Source organism: Chiloscyllium plagiosum, chromosome 18, assembly GCF_004010195.1.
Source record: "Chiloscyllium plagiosum isolate BGI_BamShark_2017 chromosome 18, ASM401019v2, whole genome shotgun sequence".
In the NCBI taxonomy this organism is placed as follows: Eukaryota; Metazoa; Chordata; class Chondrichthyes; order Orectolobiformes; family Hemiscylliidae; genus Chiloscyllium; species Chiloscyllium plagiosum.
Window position 1 is genome coordinate 43,483,969 of NC_057727.1, and position 21,484 is coordinate 43,505,452.

Sequence of the window (21,484 nt, forward strand, 5' to 3'; positions counted from 1 at the left end):
ATTCAGGGCATAGATAGACAGATTTTAAATCAGTACAGTAATCAAGATAATGGGGTTAAGACAAAAAACAGAGTTGAAGATTATCAGAGTAGCATTGTATGGCGGAAGGTGACTCAATGCGTCAAATAGTCTGCTCCTACTTGTAAGTCTAATCTGCTCACCTATCTGCACACAACAGCTCCAATTTGGACAATCGCTTTCAGCTATTTTTCCCACTCTCAGGAATTCCCTCTTTAAATGATTCCATGTCTTCACCTCAGTTTTTTTTTGTCATTACATATCATGTTTCCTTATTTTGCTGAATATTCATTTCTGTCTAAGTTAAAGGCATTAGATGATGTTGTTACCACATACTTAGTTTTATCACTATATTCGAATAATGTCTGATAGCCTAATTTTAATAAACTAAGAGAACTTGCTGACTTTTATTAATTGATGATATCTACTGAGGTTAGCAGGGGCACAAAATATCCTCTGAATAGGAAAACTTCATTGTGCATCAGAAAGAGTGACTTGTAGCACCATTACTAAGTGAGTTAGCTGAATCCTGAATCCTTTAGCTATTGGCAACAGAACCAACTGGAATAACCAAAAATGCTTTACATTGTCCTCACCAATCTGTCACAGATGAATCTGTCAACGTCAGTATTGGTGTGATTACTACAGTCCTTGTGGAGATGAAGTCCTGTCTACACGCTAAGGATACCAACCATCATTTTGTATTAGCACCACCAACTATTAATAATGGACCAGACTTCAAACGGAATATCCTGTAGAAATAAGAAATAGGAATGGAAAGAAATCCTTGATGGGCATAACCTATAGGTTTCTAACGGGGAGGGAGGCAGAAAATTGGAAACTAGAGACCAGTTAGTTAAATGTCTGTTCTGAGGAAATTATTGGAATCCCATTATTGAGGAAGAAGCAACAGTACATTTGGAAAGTGAAAACATTTCTTCAGAGTCAGCATGATTTTATGAAGAGTAAACTATGTTTGTGCTTGAGTTCTTTGAAGTTGTAACAACAAAGTGGATAATGGAAGTCAAGGTAAGATCACACAGTGTCAGAGGTAATAATATTTGCTTGGATACAGGATTGCTAACTTTCAGAAAGCAGTTTCAGTATAAATGAGTCCTTTGCTGGTTGGAAAGCTATAATTAGTGGGGTGCTATAGGACCAATCCTCAGGATCCAATTATTAGCAATCTTTATGAGTGACTTGGATACAGAGATAGAATTTACTATAACACATGGTACTAAAATATGTGGGTAAACAAGTTGCAATGAAGAAGTAAGAAATTTACAAATTGATAAGGATAGGTTAGATGAATAGGACAAAATGGAGTTTAACATGGATAAGTGAGAGGTTATCCATTTTGATTAGAAGACTAAAAAGGCAGCTGATTATCTAAATGGAGAGAAATTCAAAATGCTTCAGTACAGAGGATCTGAGTTTCCTCGTGTTTAAGGAAACTATAAGGAGGCAGATCAGTCCCCAACGTTTGTAGAAAGTGGCAGGAGAGGTAGTGCTTGCATTAGTTATAATATTCAAAAATTCCCTGAGTTCTATAAAGATCCCAGTGGATTGGCAAAATGCTAATTCAAACACAGGTGGAGGACAAATAGAATTTTGGCATTTATTGCTAAAGGAATAGAGTATAAAAATATAGCAGTGTTGTAATTATAAAAGGTATTGGTGAGACCACATCTTGAGTACTGCATACAGTTCTGGTCCCTTTACTTGAGGAGGAATGTAATTGTAACGTAATTAAGAGAGTCAGCTCAGAGATGATTAACTGGATTAATTCTAGAGATGAAAGGCTTGTTTTATGAGGAGAGAGTGAGTGATTTAGACCTATATTCACTAGACCTTAAATGGATGAGAGGAAATTTGAGCTTGTAAGATGTTAAAGAGGATTTAAAAGTTAACGTAGATTGGATGTTCCCCCTTGTGGACCCATCTGGGACAAGAGGTCACAGTTTTAGACTAAGGAGAGTAGACTTAAAACAGAAATGTGGAGGAATTGCTTCTTTCAAACAGTCATGAATCTGTGCATCAGAGTGGTAGAATTCGGTGGACATCAGGACACTGAATAAATTTGAGGAGATAAATATTTAATTAGTCATGGGTTAAAGCATGATGGAAAGTGAAAAGGGAAGTGAAATTAAAGCTGAGATGTGATCAGCAATGATTGTTTTGAATCTCAAGGGGCTGAAATGTCTATTCCTCCTCCTAGTTCTTATGTTCTTGTTTCGATCACTGAATTCTTCACTGGGGGTTACCATTGACTAACAACTGAACTGGACCAGCCATATAATTAAGTGGCTAAAAGGGCAGTCAGAGATTAGGAATTTTGCAGTGAGTAAGACACCTCCTGTCTCCTAAAGCATGTCTACCATCTACAATGCACAAATCCAGATTGTGATGGAATACTCACCACTTGCTGGATGTCCCTATGCCCCTGCAGACATTAAACAGCTCAACACCATCTTCTCAAGGGTTATCATGAATGTGTAAGAATTATCTGCCTTTCTAGTGACATGCAGGACACAAAAACAAGTTTAAAAATATACACATGAATCTCTATTTCAAGAGTGGTTCATTTAATATGCTATATCTGATAGTTAAAAAAGCAATCTTATTTGCACTTGCACAAGTGTTTAAAAAAAGTGATTGATTCAACAGTAATCTTTTGACACATTTAGAAATTCAACTTATACAAGTACATATTGTCATAGCTCATCATGATATTGTGTAAACGGCCATTTTGGATGCTGTATTACTTTCTGTGCAGCAGACATCACAAGATGCATAAATTCAGTTACATCAAAGGAGTAGTTGGTAAACTTAGGATGATCTCCAAGGGTTGGGTGATGACCCTAAATGAATGAAATTGGAAAGAAAGGTAACAAATTATGAAATCAAAAAAATTTGACATTCAAGTTGTGCAATTATCGAGACAACGACCTTCTTCACTGTAGATATCAGACAATGACAAAAAGACAGTACCAATAATTTATAGTCACTTTTTACTTCAAAAGATCTCTTTAGCAGGTTTTGCCTCATGTGGTTATTCCAGTTGAACAGACTAAGAAAGATGGCAACAAGCCATCCAATCACCTGAAAAAGCTGTCCTCCCATCTCACAACTTGGGAGGTGAGAAAAGATTAATAGCTAGTAGCCCTTGAGAATATTTTCTCTTATGCACAGTTAGAGACATTGTTTCCTGTAAACTGACACTGGTTGTTTCAATAGTATAATAAAATAGGGTAGAAAATTCCCCTTGCTGGATTGGCATGAGCTATAGAAAAAAAACTGTGAGAATGAAAAAAAATCTCAATGTCAGTAAACAGTTTCCCATTTTACCCATAAGGCTTAAATGTCGATTCCAGAATCTTGCTATTGAGCAGCAACTAGCTTATTTTCATGAATTTGCATCTCCTTATATGTCCAAGTCGCTACATTTATATGCAATTTCCAATTTTCCTCTCTTTCCCTGAGAAACTATATGTCACAAATTCCCAACTTGTAAACCAGAACCGGCTGTAGCTTGTCAATTGCCGGTCCCTGCCATCATACAAGACATTGCCCAACAGAGCATCCTTGCACCCACCATGGACACTTGATAGGCCAAATCACCACATCATTAAGTCTACTCTTGATTCAACTCTCATACCACTTCAGGCCATTAGAACTTCACTTTAGATGTCAGGGACAGCCAAACGCACGTGCACAGGGACACATCTCATGCATCAAAACAGGAGATATCTTATGATTTTTTAGCTTAATTTTCTTACACGCATTCATTTTGTGCTCAATTGCAGGCTGCCAGGCTTGATGTCGTATGTTGCTTTTTAACCCAGAGGGAGTGGCAGGCAGCTGGTCACATTGCAAAGCATTGAACAGTCAACAGGTTTGACACATTTGTATGTGACGCTATGCTACTTCAATTTCAGATACTCTGTGACTCCCTGGTCAGGTCCATGCCCCCCAACAACCCATCCTCCCGTCCTGGCACCCTTCCCTGCCACCGCAGAATTGCAAAACCTGTGCCCACACCTCCTCCCTCACCTCCCTCCAAGGCCTCAAAGGAGCCTTCCACATCCATCAAAGTTTCACCTGCACATCCACCAATGTAATTTATTGTATCCGTTGCTCCCGATGCGGTCTCCTCTGCATTGGGGAGATTGGATGCCTCCTCGCAAAGCGCTTTAGGGAACAACTCTGGTACACCCGCACCAATCAACCCCACCGCCCCGTGGCCCAACATTTCAACTCCCCCTCCCATTCTGCCGAGGATATGCAGGTCCCGGGCCTCCTCCACTGCCGCTCCATCACCACCTGACGCCTGGAGGAAGAATGCCTCATCTTCCGCCTCGGAACACTTCAACCCCAGGGCATCAATTTGGACTTCAACAGTTTCCTCATTTCCCCTCCCCCCCCACCTTACCTCAGTTCCAACCTTCCAGCTCAGCACTGTCCTCATGACCTGTCCTACCCACCAATCTCCCTTCCCACCTATCCACTCCACCCTCCCCTCTGACCTATCACCTCCATCCCCAGCCCCATCCACCTATCATACAGTTTGCTACCTTCTCCCCAGCCACCCTCCCCTCCATTTATCTCTCCACCCTGGAGGCTCCCTGCCTCTATTCCTGATGAAGGGCTTTTGCCCGAAACATCGATTTTCCTGCTCCTCGGATGCTGCCTGAGCTGCTGTGCTTTTCCAGCACCACTCTGATCTAAACTCCGATCTCTACTTCAATTTCATACCTACAGCATGTGTCAACAGCTAGCGTGACAAACACACTTGTCTGTATTCCAAGCAAATGATCATGTGTGGAAGTCAAATAGGATTTGAGGGGGACTACAGTCAGTCAGGGGGCTCATCCGATTCCAGTCCAGTCATGTGTTTGGTCCTCCCACACTTCAGGGAGCCATGACCTTGTGGTCTGAGGTCTGAACCACGATGTCCTGCAATCTAAGTGTAACCAGTCTGGGAAATACATATACTGCAGACTGGGTATTGTGAAAATAGGAGTCTGAGGGCTGAGCTATTTTCAGTTGGAGATGTCCTATCAAGTCAGTCTTGAGGGGGTGGCTGGGGCACGTAGCTTAATACTGGTGGGGTTGGGAGGGGTGGAGTGAGAAAATTGAATCTTGGGATGGAGTTCTTTGGACTGGATTGCTGAGGGAATGATCACAGTAAAAGGAGGCAATTCGAAATAGAAGGGTGTAACATCGAAGTATAGGAGGTCCCAAAGGTGTGGGGAGAGATGAGATTTCAAAGATCATTCTCACTCTGGCCTCACTGTAGCTCCAGAAGGGCATGGCAATCTGCAAAGCCAAGGGCTTTGGGTCTAAACTGTAGACATTAAGAAGGGTCAAATGGGAATGTGGAGTGGCTGAAAGACAGGTGGGAAATCATCCTGCAACTCAGGAGGGCCTGTAAGTCACTCACAGGAATATCTTCAATCCAAAGACAACTACATAATGATACAAAATGCTCTCACACAGAATAGGAGGTGTAAGATACTGCTTATCATCAGGATGGAATGAGAGCTGTTGAGGGGACATAATATATGCATTAGTGAGTGTTGTAATCCAAGATACTTAGTGAAATGTGTGTGCAATAGCAGAGTTATGGTAAGTAGTGGCTACATGAGTGTAAAGTATCAAAGAGAAAATGGTGGCACTTATCCTTGCGGTGCGAAGATGATCATAAGCCTTTATTCTGTTCTGCTTTGTGTTTGTTCTTACTCACATTGCCCAGGGCTGCTATCTCAGTCCAGGCTGACTGAGTCTGCCAGCATGGTCTCCTTTTTCAGGCAACAGGATAAAGCACTGCCAACCTCCACCACTCCGTCCAACAACACCTCCCCAGGTCCTTGTGGACAAACCAGGGTACCAGCTTCCCTTTCTGGGCTATATTGTCAGTTATAATTGTCGAGCAAAATAGTGTGAGGACCAGGTGCTGACTTGCATTATCTGTAGTGCTGTGCAGCTGGGATTAAAATTATGGTGCCAGCAGTGTGAACATTAGAAGGTCCCAACAGTGGTGAGCAATTCTTGCAGTGTGCTTCCATGATATAGACACAGTGGAGCCCGGATGCATAATTAATGCAGTAAAGATCGTAAGGTTGCATGAGAAAAAAAAAATCATTCTGAGCCACATTGGACCAGAAGCCACATATCTCACTTGACAAAACACCAACTTGAAATGGGAAAACTTCAGTCCATTTATTTTCTTAACTGTCCCATGGAGAAAAGTAACAGAGTTTGTCTCTTTGGTTCACTATGAATTTAGTCGATAAATTTAGTGAAGATTATTTATTTATTTCTGCTTAATAGTATATTAGATTAGATTACCTACAGTGTGGAAACAGGCCCTTCGGCCCAACAAGTCCACACCGACCCTCTGAAGAGAAACCCACCCTCCTATATTTACCCCTGACTAATCCACCTAACACTACGGGCAATTTAGCATGGCCAATTCACCTAACCTGCACATCTTTGGACTGTGGGAGGAAACTGGAGCACCCAGAGGAAACCCAGGCAGACACGGGGAGAATGTGCAAACTCCATACAGACAGTTGCCCGAGGCGGAAATTGAACCTGGGTCCCTGGTGCTGTAAGCCACCGTGGTCTCATGAGGTTAATTTATTGAATATAATTTGAAGTCTTGGCCATATACCACAAATGACAAGTAAGTTAATACCAACCTTATCCTGAGATATTACTTTGTCACTTTTTTCCCAAGTCATATAATTAACTCCTCGGAGTCGAGCCAAATCAAAATAGCAGCGTTCATCTTCGCAGTTATATCTAAAAAATAATTTGCATTAATGTAACACAATCGAATCTCAAAAGTGTTTCATAATCAATTTATACATTTTCACGTGCAGTCACATTGATGGATAAAGGTAGTTAGATCCCATGTCATGAGTCTAAGTTAGATTATTTTTGGTGATTATTGAGGGAGGAACATTGGTCAGCATATCAATGAACTCTAATTGAGAGACCTTTTTTTAAAAACATCCATTTGTCCCGCCAAAGTAGGCAGAAACTCAATTGGACTTGTCACATAAACACAGTGGCTACAAGCCACTCACCATTCTGACTTGGAAATGGGTCAAAATCCTGGAAATCCCTCCCTAACGACATTGTGGGTTAACCCACAGCATCTGGACTGCAGAGGCTCAAGAATGCAGCTCACCAACACCTTCTCAAGGGCTACTAGGAACAGGCAACAAAAAGGTCAGAGGCTATAATACCATGGTGAGTAACTCACCTCCTGACTCCTCAAAGCATCCTCAAAGGCTGTCCACCAGCTACAAGGCACAAGTCAGGACTGTGATGGAATACACATCACTTGCCTCGATGGGTGCAGCTCTAACAATATTGACACCATCCAGGGCAAAGCAGCCCACTTGATTGGCATCATATCCCCAAGCATCCACTCTCTCCACCACCAATGCTCAGTAGCAGTAGCGTGCACTATGTACAGAATACACTGCAGAAATTCGCCAAAGATCCTGAGACAGTACCTTTCAAATCCACAACCATGACCATCTAGAAGGGCAAGGGAAGTAGATACACGGGAACCCCACCACCTATAAGATCCCCTCCAAGCCACTTACCATCCTGACTTGGAAATATATCACCTTTCCTTCATTGTTGCTGGGTCAAATTCCTGGAATTCCCTTCCTAAGTGCATTGTGGGTTAACCAACAGCACATTGACTATCATGGTTGAAGAAAGCAGCTCATCACCACCTTCTCATAGACAACTAGGGTCGGGTAATAAAAATGTTGGCCGGCCACTCAGTAATGTCTATGTCCCGCAAGTGAATTAAAAACAAAGACAAAGTCTTGGTTTAAATAGTTCCTCCTTAGATAGTACCTTGAAAATGCAGCACTCCTGCTGCACCGCATGAAATATTAACCAAGACTTGGTGCCCAAGATCTACTGTATGACTTGAGTCCACCACCTAAATATAAAGGTAATCAAGCCGCTCAAACTGAAACTTTGGCAACGTGCCACATATTTACTGTTACGCATGTGTTACAGTCTACTGATCAAGAAAGAAAATCCACAACACTGTTCCACATGGTTTGATTGCAGATGTTCAGCATTATTCTAAATAGCATTTACATAGTCAAAAGGCATAGAAAAAAATGTTGGAACTATTCCTTCACACAAAAAAACCCCTAACAAAAAAATGATAATCACTAATCATCATATTGCAATTTTTGAACTTGAAATATACACTACTGCTTTAGTTTACTTATCCCATTCATATTTATGTATGTCAGATGGAAAACAAGAAGGGAATAATTTCTCAGGCCAATGGCAAATACTATTTTTGGGCACATTGTAGGTACCATAGAAATGACAGCTGAAAATGTGTTGCTGGAAAAGCGCAGCAGGTCAGGCAGCATCCAAGGAACAGGAGAATCGACGTTTCGGGCAGAAGCCCTTCTTCGGGCTTTTGCCCGAAACGTTGATTCTCCTGTTCCTTGGATGCTGCCTGAGCTGCTGTGCTTTTCCAGCAACACATTTTCAGCTCTGATCTCCAGCATCTGCAGCCCTCACTTTCTCCACCATAGAAATGACAGTTGCACACCTAATTTTCTTGCCTACTACAGGGAAGTCTTTTGTACCTCTGTGTACAATTTTTATACAGATACATCCTTTGCAAATGTGGATCAAACTTCTTCAATGCAAGTTTCTCTTTAGAATAAATGAGCATGTGATATTATACTCAGTGAGTAAAAGCAAGTGGATGTCAGGGTCAATGCCTGATCTCTGCTGAGTTTAATGAGCTCAATGAGGATTGCAGTTAGGATGCTAGCAGAGTATTGGATTAGTCATAGGAAAGCCTTTGCTTTTGGTCCCTATCACCAGTTGTAACATGCAGGAAAACGTTCTCATTTGGAAGTTCATGCTTAATTGCCAGGCAACATACGGTTAAATAAAATTCCGCTATTAACTGCCAGGCCCAGGTGAGTTCATTGTCAATTTGTTTTATTTAGTGCTATGGTCCTGGAAGTTCTGAAATTTTTTGTTACTTATGGATACATGATGAATCTGAACACTACAAACTGTTACTATCTGCGGTAGGTATGTCTAATTAATGGTCACACAAATTTAAACATTAAATGTAGATCCCAAGGTTCCATGGTAGGCGTTAATGAGAATAGCATAAACAAAAAGCTTGGACACCTCTTGTCTAAGTACATGCCTGAAGTAGGAGCAAGGTGAGAAGAGCTGCTGGTACTCAGATGCATGGCAACAAACATCAATGTGTTCAAGGAAGGCACAAAAAAGACAGGAAAGGAGTTTTTTTTTGTTATAATGTGAAATGACAGTTGCAGTTAACATCTGACAGATATCCAAGACTGGGAAAACCTAATCTGACTGTGTAATATATCACTCACCTGCTTTACTATAATTCTTTAAAACAGTTCAATTTTTAAAACACTTACATCAATAGGAGGTTGGTACAGCCAGTTTAAAAAGTAGTACACAACATAAATTATGCAGACTATAAAAACACACCAAAATTTGACTGTAGCATAAATGTTTAAAAGGATATATTTTCAAAAATGAAATACATACAATTCAAAAATGACAGCCCAGTCTGGTAGAAAAAGCAGATGAGTCAGTCCAGCTCCATGTATGGAGATAAAAATGTCTGAATTGTGTGTTATTTTTAGTTGCTCCAGAAACCTGATGTCCCTGAGAGAAACAAAAGATGACATGTAAAGCCCACATTTTAATTAACAGTGGCAACTAAAAGACCATTTAGTCTGTTTCACAATCTTTCCCACAATCTTTCACCTTTTCTTGATGCAGTGAGACAATGAAAAGATTTAGATACTACTTGACACAAAAAAAATCATTTGTGTAATTTTAGTAGTTAAATCATCAGATACTACCCATTACTAGTCAATATGAAAGTCTTTGCAAAGTTAATTTTAAACATCATAAAGTAAGTTATGGATGTTATTCAGCACATTTTCTATAATGGTTTACCATTTAGCTTCAAAGCAATTTACCGTTCTGATTTTGTTTGGGCTTGTGTGAAACAAGTACTTAGGTCAGTGTGTTGTTCAATAATTTCAATATACTTTCACATTTTTCAGGGTGCATGCTTGTTCAAAAGATTAAAGGTGAATGGAATGATAAAGAAGATACAATATTTGGTGTGAAATTGCACTTGCAAAGTCAAGTTAGTCTAAAGAAAACATTACACATTTTATCTGAGATTCTGATTGAAAAACTAATCATGATTTCTGGACAGTTAGACTTTTTTGAAGGATGAAATCATAAAGTATAATACAATGAAATAAAATGCAATACAATTTGATGCTGTAATCACAAACAGCTGTCACAATACACTCCAAACAATTTATTGCTTTGTGGCAATTTCATGTTGCATTTTATTTTAATTCAACAAGTTGATTTTACAAAACAAGGTATGGAATAGTGTTTTTTTAATTCATTGCAACTTTTAAAATTGGCTCTTTTAAATTATGCAAACATTATATTTTTGAAAATATAATGTGGTGCATGGACATTGCAACCCTGGGCAGCCATTGCTCCCCAAACCTTGAATTCCTCACCATCAAATGTCACCCCTTCTATCTACCATGGGAATTTACCGCTGCTATACTAACTGCTGTGCACATACCACCACAAGCAAGGGTTGAGGAAGCTCTGGATGTGCTGTACTCCACCACGAATACCCTGGGGACGGAACACCCTGAGACCCTGTTTATTGTAACTGGTGACTTCAATCAAGCCAATCTAATGAAGGTATTGCCCAAATGCCACCAGAACATTACTGGCCCCACCAGGGCCCAACATTTTAGACCACTGCTACACCACTGTGAAAGATGCCTACCACTCCATCCCCTGCCCTCATTTCAGGAACTCTGACCACAATGCCCTATTTTTTCTCCCAGCTTGCAGGCAAAAACTCAAGGAAGAGACCCCTTCGTGGACACAGGTCCAGTGCTGGTCAGAGGAGGCAGAGGATTAACTCCGGTGCTATCTGGAATCGGCTGATTGGGCCATGGTCAAACAGTCCGTAGGTACCTTGGACGAGTACGCCACCACTGTCACAAACTTATCAGCAAGTGTGTGGAGGACTGTATACTGAGAAAATCAATCCGGGTATTTCCCCAACAGGAAACCCTGGATGAATCAGGATGTACAGAACCTGCTAAAAACCAGGTGTGAGGCCTTCAGATTAGGAGACCCACTCAAATATAAGGAATCCAAGTATGACCTTCACAGAGCCATTAAGACAGCTAAGGACCAATACTGATCCAAACTACAGACCCAGATAGACACCTGGCGACAATGGCAAGGACTGAATGACATCACAGCTTCTAAAAAGTGACAGTGCAAGATAGCAGACAATGACACATCCCTCCCAGATCATCTCAATGCCTTCTATTCTTGCTTTGAGCAGAACTTTGGCGGACAGGTAACACCTATTCCGATAAGTCCTGACGAACCTATCCTAACAGTCACTGCATCAGAGGTCAGATCAGGTTTCCTTTGTGTGAATCCAAGGAAAGCGATGGGACGAGACGGAGTACCAGGCCGTGCACTCAGAGCAAATGCAGATCAACTGGCAGAGGTCTTCTCAGACATCTTCAACCCCTCCCGCTGCCCTGCCCATTTCAAGAGGCCCAACATTATCCCTGTGTTGAAGAAGGCTCATGCAGCACGTCTCAATGACTACTGCCCTTACTTCAGTGATCATGAAGTGCTTTGAAAGGCTGGTCATTGCATTAATCAACTTCAGCCTCCCCACTACTCTTGACCCACTCCAATTTGACTATCGGACCAACAGATCCATGTCAGATGCCATATCACTTGCCCTTCACTCTTCCATAGAACATCTTGACACCAAGAACAGCTACCTAAGAATCCTACTCATTGACTACAGCTCAGCCTTCAACACTATTATCCCCTGGAGACTGATTACTAAACTTAGTGATCTCGGACTAAGCCCCACTCTCTGCAACTGGATCCTCAGTTTCCTGAACCACAGGCCACAGTCAGGGAAGACTGGGTACAATATTTCATCCTCACTAACACTCAACACTGGAGCCCCCCCCCCAAGGGTGCGTACTCAGCCCCCTACTGTACTCGCTGCATATTCATGACTGCGTCGCCAAATCCCAGACTCCTGCCACTGATAAATTTGCTGATGACACCACCATAGTCAGTCAAATCTCAGATGGCGACGAAACAGACTACAAACGGATGACCTGGAAAAATGGTGCACTGAGAACAACCTAGCTCTCAATGCTGGCAAAACCAAGGAACTCATTATTGACTTTTGGCGGGATGTTACTCATGCCCCCCAAAACATTAACAGCACAGAGGTGGAATGAGTGGAGAGTGTCAAGCTCCTGGGAGTGGTCATCAACAACAAGCTTGGACTCTTCATGTGGACGCACTGATTACAAAGGCTCAACAACATCTCTTCTTCTTCAGGCAACCGAAGAAATTTGGAATGACGGCGAATACCCTTGCCAACTTTTAAAGGTGTGCCATCAAAAGCATTTTGTCTGGATGCATCACTACATGGTATGGCAACTGTACCATTCAAGATCGGAGACTGTTATAGAGAGTGGTGAACTCAGCCTGGACAATTACAAAGGCCAATCTCCCATCTACAGAATCCATCTACCAGGCCTGCTGTCTAGGAAAGGCCACCAGCATTCTCAAAGATCTATCCCACCCCGGCAATGCTTTTCTACAACCTCTACCATCGGGGAGGAGGTACAGAAGCCTGAACACATGCACCAGCCAGTTTCAAAACAGTTTCTACCCTACTGTCATTAGAATACTGAATGGACTAATAAACTCTTAGCATTCACCTGTACCTGTGTTTGGTTTTGCCGCTGTTTACCTATTCTTTACTTATCTATGCTAGTTAACTCTGTGATCTGCCTGTATTGCTCGCAAGACAAAGCTTTTCACTGTGCCTCGGTACACGTGACAATAAATTCAATTTAATTCAATTCAAATATTAAATGATACTGCACACCATTTTTGGATGTAACAGTTTTCTAGACAGATATTTTACCAGTAAAGTTATTCTATGCAACAAAACCTACATTTTGTAAATTACCTGCAACATTGACCAACTGACCAGACACAATGCATTCTTGACTGACTTGCTCACATGTTCCATGTTTCAGAGCAATAGTACAACTGTGCCATCAGTGGAAACAAGGAAGTTTACTATTTGCAAGGCCCTTCCCAGAACAATAAAGGAGGATTGCCTATACCTATCCCGCCATCCTCACCCACCCCCACAAGAGACAGGATAATATTGATAGGGAGAAAAGGGAAGATCTAACTAAAGCAATGGCAATTATGTGATGTGTTAGGCCTAGCATTTCCAAAGTAAGCCTTAACTCTAGCAGCAGTGAGAGAGAGGAGGAAGAACAGAAATGGGAGAGGCATATGAGGTTGGGTTGCTCAAAAAGCCAACCCTGAGATTTATTCAGATGCATGTCAGGAAAAGGTTAGGTGAAATTACCTTGGAAGTACCACAGTGGTTGAGAATGCTTGGAAAAGACAAATGGAAAACTAGTTTGTGCGCAAGTCAATGTCGGTGTTTAGCCTCTGTGTTGAGAAGGTTGGTGAAGATGAATGTGTCTGATATTAATTTGCTGCAAATTAGAAGATTGTACATTAAAAATGAGGGTTTAGGCCATTATAACTTGCCTTGTTTGGTAGCAGTGGAATTTCTAGTGTGCATCAGGGTTGTACAGATTTCGGACAATTCTGTCAGTGAGGCAGAACAGTGGATGAAGGGGTTCACTCATAAAACAGGTGAATGAAAGCATTGTGGCTGTTCACCTTGGGAAGAATAACATGCCATAGTTGACAGGATGACTAATTTACTGCGGAAAGGATAGCATTAACAAAAGGACAGAATAATGCAGAAATGTAGAACAGGTCAGAAAGTTGGGAAAGTGGAGTTCCTGAAGGCATATTGTTTAGTCAGATGGAGAAAAGAGGGAGGTGGATGAGAGATGATTGAAGCAGACACATGGTGAAGTTGAGCCATAAAGAGAGTTGATATTGATGCCACCTAATGGACTTTGCAGTCACAGTGAGTCAGGATTAGAGTAGTACTTGAAAAAAACAGCAGGTTAGGCAACATCCAAGGAGCAGGAAAATCGACATTTTGGGCAAAAGCCCAATGATTTCTGATGAAGGGATTTTGCCAAAATGTCAATTTTCCTGCCTCTCGGATGCTGCCTGACCTGCTGTGCATTTCCAGCACCACTCTAATCTTGACTCTAATCTTCAGCATCTGCAGTCCTCACTTTCGCCTTGTGAATGAGACCAGGGCAGACCATCTATTATGTGACAAAATCATTCGTGATTTCAAAGGAAAATTACAGCACAAAAAAAAGGGATCAGTTGTGCTCTGCAACCAACTGGGGATAAATGGGAGCGCATTAACAGACAGCAAGGCTTGGAAATGATAGAAAAGGAATCTGTACTGCCATTCATTTCTGAGAAATTAGAGAAGGCAGTCTTTGGGATGGTGAAACTGACAGAAAAGCAAGAGTTATGTGTTCGTTTTCCTGATTAGTGAAGACGTGGGTTTTGATGAGGCAGAAGATAATAAGTTGTTGCTGCCTTCCTAAGCATAGGGACTTATTCAGCTCTACCGAAAGAGAAGGGTTCGAGGAACCTGGAATGAAATTAAGACCCAGTACCATGGGTTATGGGCTACAAAAATAGGGGACACAAAGAAACTAGTGCAGAATATGCACCAGTGACCAGCTGTGAATTTGTAAGCGTGTGGTAAAACAATTTCTTTGTTCTGCTTCCAGAATGACAGAAAGAAACAGACTGGTCAAGCAAGCACGAATTGTCTGGGTTGGAGGCCAGTGGAAACATCCCTTGAAAATGATTTCACCCCTTGTGGTCTGTTTCATATATGGTTGTAAAGCAATTTGCTGTTTAATGTTTTGACAAGATTTCTTTCTGTTTTCCTTCCATTAAGAGTATGTGCTATGTTGTGATTGTACGGAACAAACTGATTTTTCTTTGTGCGTTAAGATGCTAACATATTTGAAATGTGAATTACAGTTTGGATTGGGGAGGGTATATTTTAAATATTTAGCAAATAATTATAATGAATTCTGCATTTGAATGAACAGATCTTGGGGTTCTGTAATTTTCCTTTGAAATCCCGAATGATTTTGTCACATAATACATGGTCTGCCCTGGTCTCATATTGTGACAAGGCGAAAGTGAGGACTGCAGATACTGGAGATTAGAGTCAAGATTAGAGTAGTGCTGGAAAAGCACAGCAGGTCAGGCAGCATCCAAGGAGCAGAAAAATCGACATTTCGCGCAAAAGCCCTTCATCAGGAATGATTCCTGAAGAAGGGCTTTTGCCCAAAACATTGATTTTAAATGTTGCTAATTGGAATTCAGGAACAAACATTTGAGGTAATTTAAATTCCAAAGGGGAAAAGAAAGCAACTGAACAGTTTGGAGAGATGTGACAATTAATCCAAAATCATGCAATTAAGCTACAGCACTGGGGAATCTACCTAGATTTAAAGATTCAAGCAACTGAATAAGAATGACAGTGTGACTTTAAAGCTGAGTCACATTGCCACAACTGCAGATGAAGTTCTAGTTATTTCTAAATTCCAGTCTTCCACGCCAAAGTTACAGAAGAAGCAATTCAGACATGGTGAACTTCCAAGAAACATAGTAACTCAGGGAGCCTTGAGGCACACAGATTGCAGATTTGAATAGATTGCTGTGTGTGGCTAAACAATATGCACTTCATACAAAACTGGCCTGAACTTTGTTTGGTCCCAGGTAATGGTTTTAAAACCTAGTTTAAGCCAGGTCACAGAATCTGTAGCAGTAGCTAAACCCCCCAAAGGGGGGAGAAAAGCAAATTAATATTTGGATATTACGGATACACGGATATTACGTCTGCCTTTGGTGGAATGCACAAAAACGTTATCAGTTGGAGTAGGTGCATATGCACATTATCTCATAGAGAAGTTATACCAACAGTAAAAGATAATTTGACCATCAAAAGAACTGCAGAAAGTTGCAGTAATCAAGACTAAGGTTAACTGATCATTGTCCCAGATATACAAGAGGATCAGAAAATGATTACATCCAACTGATAAAACCAGGTTTAGCATTTCGCTGAAGCTCCTGGTAACGTTGATGTTTGCACACGTAGGAATGGAGGGGGAAAGCTTATGCCCGAAATGTCGATTCTCCTGCTCCTTGGATGCTGCCTGACCTGCTGCGCTTTTCCAGCAACACATTTTTCAGCTCTAATCTCCAGCATCTGCAGTCCTCACTTTTTCCCATGGAGGGGGGGAAAGGCTGGTGTAAACACTCGACATGAATCAAGGAGTATGAAAACAAATAATAAGGACAAACCGGTGTCAACTGACATCAGCCGACAGGACCATGTGAACCGCAGTATTGATGTGTCTACCAACCATGACCACAGAAGGAATCAAGTCAATTGGTCACAGAAGCCTTGTTCTATAAGAACTCATGCAATGCCTCTTATGATAGGCATGTGGAATAGTAAATGTCATGATTATCAAACTGGTATAACTGAGGACTAGCTCAGGGCAGTTGGGAATGGGAAAGAACAGTGCCTGAGGTTACAAAATGCTGCAATGAAGATTTCCTCTATACATGGAGCGGTATTGTATAAATCTAGCATCGGTATCCTCCAGTGTAGATGAAGTTTCATAATCCCTTATATAGCCGTATGCAGTTACTTGCTTCGGATTAAGTATTTTTATTAGATTAGATTAGATTACTTACAGTGTGGAAACAGGCCCTTCGGCCCAACAAGTCCACACCGACCCGCCGAAGCGCAACCCACCCATACCCCTACACCTAACACTACAAGCAATTTAGCATCAAGTTATTTGTAGTCAAATTATCCAACCAATGAGAGTGTTCACTATATAATCTGTTCAGTATTTGCAGCCTGAACAAGACAAGCTGCTAAATTTCATTAAAGGTACATGAGCACATGGGTTAGCTATGTATGCCACCAGGGTCACTGATCTGATTTATAGGATTGGTAGGGAATTAACATTTCATGACTGACTTAGTTTTGCTCTAATCGCTCAAAGTATATTCCTTGATTAATCTAATACTATATTATTCTGCGTAACGGTATTCAATGTAGATTTTAATACCTTACTCTGCTTACCTTCACTTGACAAAGAAATACATAAAGGAATTGTGAACCTCTCCCTAATGTTGGAGAGGTACAGCTACAAGGCTAAGGAGCCCTGCTTAATCTGTTTCAATTATAGATGTCCAGCCCCCCAAGGTTGAAAGTGGCAGAGTTGTCACTCCTCCAGCTCATCAGGCCTCAGCAAGAAATCATGATTATAGCTGCCTTTCTGTACTGGGTTGTCTTAGAAGTGAAGCAATTGATGAAAGGCAGTACCTGCTAACACCCACAGCCAAGGGCAGTTGTGCACAGCCATTAATCCGGAAACACAAATGTGCACAATACCCGCGGATAAGAAACAGGAACAGGGGAGCATGAGTAGGCCATCTGGCCCATCCAGGAGAAAGTGAGGACTACAGATGCTGGAGATCAGAGTCAAAAGTGTGATGCTGGAAAAGCACAGCAGGTCAGGCAGCATCCGAGGAGCAGAAGATTCTCCTGCTCCTCGGATGTTGCCTGACCTGTTGTGCTTTTCTCGACATCTGGCCCATCCAGCCTACTCCATGATTCAATAAGATCACGGCTGATTTTTTTTCGTGGACTCAGCACCACTGTCCTGCCTGCTCACCATAACCCTTAATTTCTTTACTGTTTAAAAATCTGTTTTTGTCTTAAAAACATTCAATGATGTAGCCTCAACTGCTTCAGTGAGCAGGAAATTCCACAGATACACAACCCTTTGGGTGAAGAAGTTTCTCCTAACTCAGTCCTAAATCTGTTCCCCCTTATTTTGAGGCTATGCCACTAGTTCCAGTTTCACCTGCCCTGCTTCTATCTTATCCATTCCCTTGATAATTTTATCTGTTTGGAAATTTATATTAGGAAATATCACTTAAAATTTTGATGCAATAAAACTGCACTGCACGTGCACAGAGAAAAAGTGTGACACTGAAATAGGATTCTGGGGAAGAGTTAAAAAAACTCTTTTCAAACATTCAAACACCACACAGAGAACATCATTTAACAAGGACTCTGAGATAAGCAAATGATCAGTGAGTATCTGACAGAATGGGAAACTTGCCAATTAAGTGTTATTTGAGGCACCTTAAGAATATTAATCATTGAGTCCTGACTGTAAATGGCTACCTTTGCCCTAACAAAGGCATAAAGAACATTTGAAATCATCGTCTTAGCAAAATGTCATAAAGTGATAATAAACAGGCAGTCAGGAAGAGGATGGGCCATTGGATAATGGACCCAGTCAGGAGATCGTGGAAGATGACATCAATCAATATCTATCACCCTTAACAGGCAATTAGAAATCAAATGTTCTTTAAACCAATTAGCAATATGCCTAACTTAACCTGGAGCAATCAGAATGCAGTGATCCTGCTGTGGCTTGGAAAAAGTTAATAAGCAGTAGTTTTCAGTGACCAATCTACACATCAACTTTGAAAGTGAAGTTATCCTACTGTCCAATCAGAAGCAGAAGCCTCTGAGGGTTCTAGAGAGAGACCAGAGATGAAGTATTGACTTGTGCTTTAAGCTGAACCAGAAAGCAAGTGTCATTTTACAACAGAAAAGTCACTGCCCTTCTTCAGTAGGTATTATTCATAACTTAAGTAAAGGTTTCAGAGTTACTACAGCAGGCTGCCTCCTGTTGCCTTATTGGTTAAAGTTTCAAATGAAGAAAATAATGTTGGGATTTCAATTTATATTAGATTATATTAGAACTTAGATTGTAACCTGAAATTTAAAGATAAGTAAAATTCTGAATTGTGAAAATAACTGTAGATTAACATATTATAAACAAACTTGCTAACTTCTAAATGATATTGAGAACAAGTGTTTGGGTGGTTTTAAATTTGATTTGAATTAAAACCACCATGATAGCAAAAATCTAAAAATAAAGTGATCATGGAAGATAGCAATAAAGATCTTCCCTGTACCCAATACACAATTGTTTGAGTATAGAGAATATTGTCATCTTTCCATATTCCATGGGGATAGGGATGAGAGCCATATATGGTTTTAGTTGCATCCTAAAAACTGTACCCTTGAAATTCCAGCACCAGCCACCATCACACAGCATGCCATGCAGGAAGGGAATATTGCAAGACCATCAGCAAGCCTCAGTATCAATATGGGAATATCCATTGTCCAGTCAGCAACTTGAGTTAAACATATTTAACATAAACTGAACTCAAGAGTGCACAGACATAGAGAAGACAGGAGCCTGTTAACTACAGAAAGAGACATAAAGTTGATAATGCATGCAAAAGTAGAAACTGGTTAATGCTGCATAAAAATCATTATTGTTGGCAGGAGCCTATTGAATTTTCAAGTAAAATGGTCACTGGACATTAGCCTTACAATGGAAACCATTTATTCCAAACAGGTTACCTTCCAAAGAGACATCAATACTGTAATTGACTTATACTGTTAATGATCAAGTGGTAAGCATAAAACATTCACAACAATGTACAACTAATTAAAAAGTTATAAATTAATGCGGCTGCTTAATGACCAAGCTGGGAACTAAATTTTCCAAGACACTTAGCCCTGATAATAAAGTCTGGGAAAAGACAGGAGAGGAAAATTAAGATACCGAATTACCTTGGATGGAGTGAAGGAATAACAAGAGTCTGAAAACAGTGAGAATGGTTTAAAGACTCCTTAGTAGTAGTTGCAATGTTGAACAAAGAATAAATCAGGCTCATGCAATAAGGGATAATGCAGTTAACCTCTGGATATTTTATCATCTTAATGGCTAGAAAACCAAATATGCAATCAAAGTGCAGAGGATGAATTCACAGAATGTTTTAAGATAATTTTCTTGCTCGGAAGGCAAACTAGAGAATAAGCTTTGAACTATGCGACCTACTTAACTAACAACTTGGCAGGAAGTTTCTGAGGGAGAATGATTACGGTATAAGAAATTTTACATTGAATTGAAGGGTGACTTACTTAAAACTAAAACTACGGTCTTAAATCTAAATAAAACAAATTACAGTGTGAATCAGTGACTAATGTAGACTGGAAAACTGGGTCAAAAGATATATTAGTAGGTGACCACTTGCGATCAGATGAAGTAGCAATTCATAATTTGCAAGGGTTATACTTTCATTTAAGGAATAAAAGAAAAAGGCATAGTAGTCCAACCATGTCTAACAGAATTAGATGTTTGATTACATTAAAATAAAGGAATTCTTTAAAAGCCCCTCAATTCCCCAAAAAGGTATTTAAAAAGGAAGAGATTAATAAGAGTACATCTATGACCCTTAAAGGCAATGACAAATATTACACAAACACTGCCCTCAGCAGAAGGCATAAAAAATTGCTGAAGTACTGTTGAGCCAAGGGTTTAGTGAAAATAGGGAGATTTAGTGGACTAGTACAGGTAGACAACTCTTTATCCGAAATCCCAAAATCCGAAGGTTTTTTTGTGAAGTCTTTTTCTCATTAACAAGGTTGTTTGGCGTGCAAACAGTTAACCCAAGTCGATACCCACTCAATGCATGTCAATCAGATGTGATGTGGGGGGTGTGGCCCAGCACCAGCAGGCCTCAATTCTGTTTTACTCAGTGAGTCATGCTCCTCTGATAAGATTTTTAAACATTTTACCATCAAACTGTCACTTATTCTGAAATTCACAAAATTCTGAATTCCAAAAACCAGCTGGTCCCGAGCATTTCGGATAAAGGATTGTACACCCGTATCAGCAAAGAAATAGGATTGGAGTAATTAATGGATCTCAAAGGTGACAATTGTCCTGGATCTAATGGCCTACACCAAGGGTTTTAAAAGACTACTTTCAAAAGAGAGCTATTGATACCATACATTAATAACTGCGTGAAAAGAAACTAATATATTTTGCTGTATACTTCTGCTTCCACAATACGATGAGGAACCTTAGCATAATTGTTAAGTCACACAACCAAAACCCAAATCTCTGCATTACATGATCTCGAGACTCATGCTCAAATTCCATAATGACAGGAAGGGAATTTAAGTGCAGTTTATTAACTAAACTTGGATTTGTTTTTTAATTAAAAACATCGAGTACTAGTTAATGATGACCATTACACAGTCAGATTTTTGCAGTGACATCTTACGTCATGAACTCCCAGCCTGCTTCAGCCTCTGGATAGCTTACACTTTCAGTCTGCAAACAACACCCAAAATTGGCAGATCTTGCTCTATAAATTTGCCATCTATACTTTCACTCAAAAGATCAGGCACACA

At 40.6% G+C, this 21,484-nt stretch overlaps 1 protein-coding gene across 6 annotated transcripts in view; it reads right to left on the reverse strand.

Annotated features, from left to right (window-relative positions):
* Window positions 1-2,589: 2,589 nt before the first annotated feature.
* The window catches only part of eogt (EGF domain-specific O-linked N-acetylglucosamine (GlcNAc) transferase), a 62,883-nt gene continuing 43,988 nt past the window's right edge, over window positions 2,590-21,484 (reverse strand). For all 6 annotated transcript variants that reach the window (XM_043708317.1, XM_043708315.1, XM_043708313.1 and 3 more), the window contains 3 exons: window positions 9,622-9,741; window positions 6,723-6,825; window positions 2,590-2,879 (listed from right to left, as the gene is read on the reverse strand). In XM_043708317.1, coding sequence (XP_043564252.1) covers window positions 2,733-2,879; window positions 6,723-6,825; window positions 9,622-9,741 — 370 coding nt within the window. In that variant the 3' untranslated portion in view covers window positions 2,590-2,732. The remainder of the gene's footprint in view (window positions 2,880-6,722; window positions 6,826-9,621; window positions 9,742-21,484) is intronic.